At 36.7% G+C, this 8,707-nt stretch overlaps 1 protein-coding gene across 1 annotated transcript in view; it reads left to right on the forward strand.

Annotated features, from left to right (window-relative positions):
* LOC145781634 (uncharacterized) overlaps positions 1–7,800 on the forward strand; it is a 33,973-nt gene extending 26,173 nt beyond the window's left edge. Inside the window, exons 4-13 of the mRNA XM_082593308.1 lie at positions 406–500; positions 606–756; positions 867–1,035; positions 1,515–1,722; positions 2,147–2,292; positions 2,404–2,552; positions 2,942–5,070; positions 5,635–5,729; positions 6,048–6,172; positions 6,525–7,800. Coding sequence (XP_082449434.1) covers positions 406–500; positions 606–756; positions 867–1,035; positions 1,515–1,722; positions 2,147–2,292; positions 2,404–2,552; positions 2,942–5,070; positions 5,635–5,729; positions 6,048–6,172; positions 6,525–6,613 — 3,356 coding nt within the window. The 3' untranslated portion in view covers positions 6,614–7,800. The remainder of the gene's footprint in view (positions 1–405; positions 501–605; positions 757–866; positions 1,036–1,514; positions 1,723–2,146; positions 2,293–2,403; positions 2,553–2,941; positions 5,071–5,634; positions 5,730–6,047; positions 6,173–6,524) is intronic.
* Positions 7,801–8,707: the final 907 nt, after the last annotated feature.

Genomic DNA, 8,707 nt, shown 5'->3' on the forward strand with positions numbered 1-8,707 from the left:
ACAAAATATGATCTAGGCCTACCTAAAAATATTAAACAGTTGAATGGCTAAAAAGCATCGTATAGTTTCCTTTTAATCTTGAAGAACAGTTTTCAAACGATCTGATCTTAATAAAAATGCAACAGAATTATCATTAATGCATGCAAGAATCTCAACAAATATTTGTAGTTGTTTTCCTCACAGAAATTTAAATTTTTAGGCTTATACTCAATCCAATTGCTGTAGCCTACGTCATTTTTGTTCGCAGCTTTGCCGTAAAGAATAATTTGCAGATTTTCCAGCCAATATATAACTTTAAATCAGTGAGGATTGTGGAACCATATTTGAATTGTTAAAAAAGTTCACTCATATTGAAAAGCATTGTCGGCAAAATATCTAACCTAATGCTCATTTTTGTATTTTCAGAAGATAAAGAAACACCGCCGTCTTGTTCTCCCAGTAAAGACTTGTATAGATGTTCTGGAGAGCAAGGATTTGGCGAAAAGGTTTGCGAAAGCAAGGTAAATTATGTTTGTTTTCATTGTTGCAAAAAACTAAATCTTCTAAACGGTAGAAGAAGTAGTTTTACAAAGAATTAATTCTAAATTATTTTTTATTATATAAAGGACATGAAGCAAAAGCGCGACGAAATTAGTGCTGCAATATCCAATCGAAACACGTTTTTTCAACATCCAATCAGCAATTTTCAAAAAGCTTTTGATTCTTCGAAATCGCCGTCTATGTTTTCAGTTGTTGATCAAGAACACCATGCTTCAGGTAGGAAGGATTAAAGTCATTTCAAAGAAATTTGTTTGAGGTCTTTTTCTTGTGGTATACAGACAAAAACTTGCAATTAGAATGTTGTCAAATAAAATTTGTTCTCCCAGGTGCACCTTGGTTTATCCCGAAGCCGGAGCGCCATCTTTTGTCATCAGAAAAGGGTCACAAATTCGAAAGGAATCACTTGACCGGAGCAGATGAAGAACAAAATTTCAATGAGGAGTCTGGTAACTATAGCAACGAAGAAGAGGATGAAACCAGTCAAGAAGAAAAACAGTGAGAGAACAACATTATCATTATCCATCATATGGTATTACACTTTAATCTGCTTTAACGCTTTTAGTTCTTTACGCGAGGGAATAACGAGCATTTGGCATCTTCTTGTTAGCAGCTCAAAAGTGATTAACATTTTTAAAAATCTAAATTGTATTGATTTTTCTCAAGTGTAATCCTAAAGTATAAAACTTTAAACTGTTATTTTGAATAACTACCTGAAAGGACACCACTGTGTACAAAGAGCGATATACTGACAGCCTACATAAGGCGCCTAATATTGTAGCATTGATATACCACCATCTCTAGAGTTTGTCACTTCGCAATTACAAAAAGGTAGCAAGTAATCCTGTGTCGACACAAAATAGAGTAGATGTACTGTACATTTAAAAACGCTGCTGTATCCTCTGCTGAAAAGTTTTCTTGTTTTGTTCAACAAATGCTATTTTCAAAAAGTGTTTACTGATTCTGCTCAATTCCAGATTCAACTGTGAGCATTGCGACAAGCACTTCACTGATCCCAGCAACCTACAACGTCACATAAGACAGCAACATGTCGGAGCCAGAGCACATCCATGTCCTGAATGCGGGAAGACTTTTGCAACATCCAGTGGATTGAAACAGCATCAGCACATCCACAGCAGCGTGAAACCTTTCACGTGTGAAGTTTGTCACAAATCGTACACTCAGGTATGGTTGGACAATCACGTTGTCTCAAAACACACGCTATCAATAAACACTTAAATAATCACCTGTTTTTATGCGTTTGCAAGATCCGCAAAGTAGGCTAAACTAAGCCATTACCGTACTGGTTTAAAATCTTCACAATCTGGAGTTTCTCTTCACATACCCTTTCTATTTAGTTAAATGATTAGGTTCTTATTCAAATAGATTTCCGTTTGTATAAAAATCTCTGGACGCCCTGATAGGGTAAAACGGGCTGTGTAGACGTTTTTTGACTTATTAAGATTTAACTTATTTGTGTTTTTGTGTTCTGCCTCACTTTAAACGCGTTGTCCGTTAATACTCACTGTTATACTTAAATGATATAAATGTGTGGTCATTACCGAGGCAAATGCTTGACAATTGTATCATGAGCTTTACTCTTTTTCAGTTCAGCAACCTTTGCCGACACAAACGTATGCATGCTGATTGCCGAACTCATATCAAATGTCGCAACTGTCATCAACTCTTTCCAAATTCGAGCTCACTTAACAAGCACAGGCGCTTTTGTGAAAACAAGGCTCTCTTCCACAACGGGTAAGTCAAGTTGACAAAATAACGAGATCTTAGAAATTCAAGTAAATAAGGTGTTTCAGTTACGTTTGTTCTGCAAAAGGTTATTATACAGCCCTTCAATACTATTTTTAGGCCTGCTATGAATCTATATGCCGTCGCTGCTGCTCAAACATTATCTTCCATCAAAAATTTTGAACAAAACCGTATACATCAGACGTACAATGGGCATAAAACAGATGTGAATACTGCTACTGAAGGACAGGACACTACAGCTAATAATGGTAATTATACTGCATATTAACAGTTTGTTTCTTACCGTGCATCAATATCATAAATATCAAGTATTTATTATTCATGCATTTGTTTAAGTATACGCTTACAACTTACAAACTTACAAAACAATTAACACGTGCATTTGTTTGTTTTATACATAGGGTTATATAACGGTTGCCAGGTTTTATAATTTTCATTTATTGCTTATTCGGAGGAACGTTTAGTCAAAGCATGGATCACATCTAGTGTTAGTTTATTCATTAATGGACATTAAAAGTTTATTAACAATCCTACAGCACATAGCTGTTTCCAACTATCAGTTTCAACATTTAACTGATCAAATTCACGTTTCCACCACCTGTAATTTTCATTGTTTTTTTTATTTTTTATTTTGCAGTTCCCATCACTCAGCACACGTCTCTCACAAATCCTTCTTTCCCAGTTTCTGCACATCCGGCGTTGTGGGGCAATGGAATGAATTTAAATAATCAGAGACAGATCTATCCATTTCCTCTCTATGATTCCCAGGCCATCAGGAACTCCAACTTAGCCATGCTTTCCAGGCCTCCTTCCGGGTACAAATCGTTTTCTTCGCTTTCACAAATGCAGTGTCCTCCTTGTGTTGTGTCACCCCCTACCTCCAACAGTAAGATAATTAAAACAGTATTTGCTCACGCTCAAGTTCAATGCACCAATCCCTCTACAGAGAATGTATCCGGGATTTCTAACAAGTCAAGTTCTCAATTTCCGTATGTTGTGTCGGGAAAGTCTTCAAACTTTGTAAGTGCCACGAGTCAAACAGCATTCATCAGCAAGCAATCGCACAACGAAGTTGGCACTCAAGTGAATTTGTCTAATACTCAGCAACAACGTCAAAATGGGACAAGTCTGCGATTACCTAGCGGTGATGCCTTTTGTCGTGAAAGAGGATTTTCATGCAATGATATTGGTTATGGGTCTGTAACACCTACTAACAGACCTTCTGATTTAAGATTTCCTTCACCCAGCAATTCAAACACCTTGACATACAATCGTATTGATGACACAAAAAATGAAACCCTATCCTTAGGCTCTACAATGGTAGCTGAGAGCGATGTAAGCTCTTCTTCTATAAACAAAAACACTTCAATCAATTTTTCCTCCAGCAATACCTCGGACTCAAGGAATTGCTCATCTTGCAATACAGAAACTTCCTCGAAGTTGATTTCTAGCCATAAAGTAGAAGAAATGAACAGAAAACATGACTCTCAAAACAAGAGGAATAGAATCTGGCATCCTCTTCATTCTCCGTCCAGCCACGATGCTGCTCCTCGCAACGAAGTGAAGCAAGAAAGAGTAGTTTCAGATTCACTTTCGGAAAACACTAAACCATTCAATCTAAATCTTAATCCTTTGTCACAATTTACAAGCTTTTCACCATATATGCGATACGGGCCCCATCTGCTCTCCCCATATTCTCTAGCTGTGTTTGCTGCTGTTTTACAAAACCAGAAGTTCTTGAATGAGTGCAAGAGTACAAAAGAATGTTTGAATGCAAACATTTTCAACTCAACAGATTCGTCCTTTCACCCTACTCCTCTGGACTTGTCAGTTTCAAAGAGTACGTCTCCAAGACTTTCATCCAAACAATCAGAGGATTCCGTTTTTGTCGACGATTCTCTTGATGGTTTTCATGGCAAACAAACTGGTGATGAGAAGAATTTGGAATTGCCTACCTATCAAGATGTAACAAAGCACTGTAAGCAGCAAGAACATCCACTGAGTAGTTTTCCATTTCAGCAAAACTACGCCTTGTCACCTCAAGACAACGCGATGGCATATTTTAACATGCTTGCCCAAAGTAGATCCAATCTTCAAAGGATCTCTCCCACGGACAACCCTTTATCGCGATCTTTTCAAATGAATTTAGCAAGCAACAACTTCTTTCTTCATAACAACCTGTTTTCCAATTTTTTTCCTAATGGTCCCGGATCGTCGGTAAATCATTGTGAATTGTCTGGGAATGACACGGATCGAGATAAAGGTTCAGATTTGCCGGTTTCCACAAGTCTGACCAACATTGCAAGCGCGGAAAAAACGCTCTTGAATACCAGCAATAACAATAGCAGTAAAGGCAAAGACACTCGGCAATCAGAAACGAATTCAATTCGTGCTCAACGGCGAAACCATGGATCTTTATCCCACTTTAAGGTAGGGTGCTGGAAACCTCCTTCTACCTCATCAATGTCTGCATTTAATAAGAAATTTTCACGGTTTGGTTCAAGCGGACTTTCTTCAAATTCATTGTCTTTACGGCACATGCCAAATTCAATGTATCACCGGTTTCCCCGTGTTCATGCCACCACCAGGATGGGAAAAGAAAGATATTCCTGCAAGTTTTGTGGAAAACTCTTCCCTCGAAGCGCCAACCTCACACGACACGTGAGGACACACACAGGAGAACAACCGTACAGCTGCAAATATTGTGAAAGGAGCTTTTCAATTTCGTCAAATCTTCAACGTCATGTCAGAAACATTCATAAAAAGGTGAGTCAGCGTCCAGAATCAAAATCATCAATCAATTTTAAACTTTTTTTTATATTCGAAGCATCAGACTTATTTTTCAGAGCGAAAATGTTCTGACATTTAATATAAATTTGAAAACAGAATATATATTAGCTAATTGCACCTCCTTTTAAGCGGCTAGATTGAATTACTTTGCTGCTGCTCTCCATTCAGCAGCACCTAGTGTATGGAAGAATTTACAAAGATTCCAAAAAAACAGCATTTTTTTCGAGTATAGGCCTAAAGATTTCGGCAATCAATCAATTTGTGTATTTGAGTACTTGGCCAATTTCTACGTTCAAAAGTTGGAATAATATTTCTACAATTAATAAGTTGAGCGGTGTAAGGTTTCATGAAAACTTGGTTTGCTGTCAGCAACTTTCAACTGATGTCAGAGGAAAATCCAATGCTTTTGACGTTTTTGATAAAACGGCAAACCAGGAAATAAAGCTGTTTTGAAAATCCCCAAGCGACGTTTGGAAGTCACCGTGATCAGCCTGATACATTTTATTCCGGTTTGGTTCAGTTGTTTTTGTGTGTTTGCAGGAGAGGCCATATATCTGCCACCGCTGTGGAAGACAGTTTGGCCAGCAGACAAATCTGGAGCGACATTTACGAAAGCCATGCGACAAGCGTTCTAGGTAAATGAACAAGTTTCAACTAATAGCCTAGTAGCGTATACTCTGTGTTCCAGAGAGTGCTCATTTTAAACGTATGCTTTCTGAAGATTTACTAGGCCTACATTTACCAAGTTAACCAAGTGACAATCCTATGTTTTGAAAGTTTGGAATAATGATAATACTTGTGTTATCTCACGAATCTAAACCAAATATTTCAGTTACAAAATTGTGTATTCCCAATAAAGTTCCTACTTTTTCCAACTTAAATAAAGATTTGGTCCCAGCGAGCAGGGTATCTGTGCAATAAAACGTTAACCTTTTTGTTATTTACATTTCCAGACTTGCTGATGATGCTTATTCCACTAAAACCAGCTTTGATAATGATGATATGTCTGATGATTGCACATCTGTCTCCCCAACACCATTTAATTCAACTGACAATGAACAACACTTTCATTCTCAAGGTAAAAAAGTACAGTAGTTTAAAACCTTCTCTTGCAAATCCAAAATTATAATTTCAGGCTTTGTTAGATAACAGGTGGAATAAAAAATCAGTAAAAGGACCATGCTGTTATCGCATATGTTGTCAATCTAACCACTGCAGATGACAGGCTACAATGCGTTTATGAGGCTTGTGAAAAATAAACATTTCTTCGTAAGCTCCTTAGCTGTTCCATCCGTTTCGATATTGATTTTTTAATGGCTTGATGTAATCTTGCGTTACCTGATCAACATTCAGTCGGAAGTTTGATTCTATTAGTGGGATAACTTTGGAAAAGTTTTCGGTACGATTTTTAAACAAGTGTGTTTTGATAGGTTCTGAAAGACACGGAAATGTTGCATTTGAAAAGAAAGCCCACCCGACTCTGCAAGACAATCATGTCCGAATGACAGTAGATTTTTAACATGACCTGACTGGATGAAGCCTGTGGATTGACTGTTAAAACTGTTTAGTCTTGCTGTTTATACATATTGTTGCATAAGGTTTTCTAAGTGACATTTTACATGAAGTAGGTCGCTCAATTGATTTAAAAGCACCATTAGTTCTTCTGAAAATAAATATACATTATTGTAACTTGTTATTGCAATTTTTACGGCAGGGCTTTCTTTGCTTGGAGACTCGATTTAAAAAACTAGCCCTTTAGTAAAATTCCGCGATTGTAGGCTATCAACGTAGGTAATACTTAGCCTACCACCTGCTTCAATTCATGACGTGAAAATTTTTATGCAAGAAAATAGAGCTTAAAAATCATACTAGTAAATAAATATTTGTTTTAATATGTAGTCGTCGTAGCAAGCTCAATGTTAATAAAAGCATGACCTGTCAAGGATTGTATCATTAGTCTCTAAATAAACTGTTGCTAATTTCATTAAATTCATGACCACCATAGCGGATCTTGTGGGCATTTAGTCACATGCTTCCAAAACAAGGTCAAATTTGTCCAAATGTCCAGGGTAAGACAATAAAAGTGACTTGCTGTCTTTGACATTCTTTCTTGTAATGCTTATTGGGTCTAAACAGAGGTGTTTCTCTTTTTGAATTGCGCTCCTGGTCATGACTGACCATATTACAACAACCCAAATTGCTTCATGTTTCTGTTGTATGCTTGGACGCTCATATTTATACATTGCGAAGCGCACAAATTAATCGAGAACCAACTGTCAAATGAAGTCTACATAATTATAATGTGTAAAAGATAGTTGAACAAGAAATCAACTTTTTTTTTGTTTTGAATAATAATTTACAGCTTTGGTTTCTTTTATACCACTTTGAAAGTAGATCTAATTACCATGACGAAAACTACTCCCAGGATAAGCTAAACGAAAAACTGCCTTGTTTACTTATTTTGCGTGTCACAAATACGTCATTTGGTTTAAACGGTGCCAGTTGTGGGTCAGATTCCTTTTTCCCCTCAACATAAACGTCTAGTTTGTCCGTAACCTTGTGGTTGAACGACACCATTGGCTTACCGGTTTCATCATCACAGCGAAAAATGGATTCGCGTATGTTTCACTGTAACTTTATGTGACAAATGACAATTCGCTTTTTCTTGATATTTGTTTTCTGGTGTTCCGAATAAAAGCAATACACAAACAATCGATTGTTGGACATTCATTGAAAAGAGTTGCTATTCTATCTTTAAAAATGATTTTTTAAGCGCAATTGTTATTTCTTTTTTTTTAATTTTATATGTAGTCTACCGTAAGCTAATTTGAAACGAACAAATATCTGTTCTGCATTGTTTAGTATTACATAACGCACGGCCGACTCAAGAATATTCTTTAGTGCGCGTTGCATAAAGATATGTCTAAAGATGATGAAATGTCATGATGCCAAGAAAGATATGGGTTTTATTTTTAGTGCTGTTTGAGCAAAAATGGAAAAGAATACAAGTTTAATTTGGTCACAAAATCTAAGCAGCACTATTAAACTATTGTTTGAAATAATTTAATTTTTAGATTTGTCTACAACACAGTTTGTCTACCAATAGTACCTTTATAAATTTAAAAATTATTAATTTAATTCAAAGTATGACTAAATTGCTTTTGCCGGCTGCTAAATAAACAGTAACGGCATAACCTGCAAAGACCGTAAACAATGCAATGAAATTAGTAGTCTGAAAAATGCCTTGCTGGTTGACCTTGTTTGTTGTAGTCGTACTTCTAAACATCAGAAGAAACTTCTCAAAACAGTTGTGTCCTAAACATGCTGGTTGATTTGTTGTAATCAAAATCACGCAAGTTCTTGGCACATACATTTTTAATCAATAGCGTTGACAGGGGGGAGGTCCTAAAGGTATACTTTTGAACCAGAACCCAATATGATTTTAGAGGCCTGCAACCATTCCAAGAGATCCGGGAACTTGAAAAACCACCTTGTATTTGTTAGACATGGTGTGTTTTTCTTAGAAGTTTCTGAATTTGGAGCCCTAATGTCTCATTGATACCGGGCCAACATTATCCTCTCAATGGCCCTGCTTCAACGGCCCAATGGTTTA

Source organism: Aplidium turbinatum, chromosome 13 (assembly GCF_918807975.1).
Source record: "Aplidium turbinatum chromosome 13, kaAplTurb1.1, whole genome shotgun sequence".
NCBI lineage: Eukaryota > Metazoa > Chordata > Ascidiacea > Aplousobranchia > Polyclinidae > Aplidium > Aplidium turbinatum.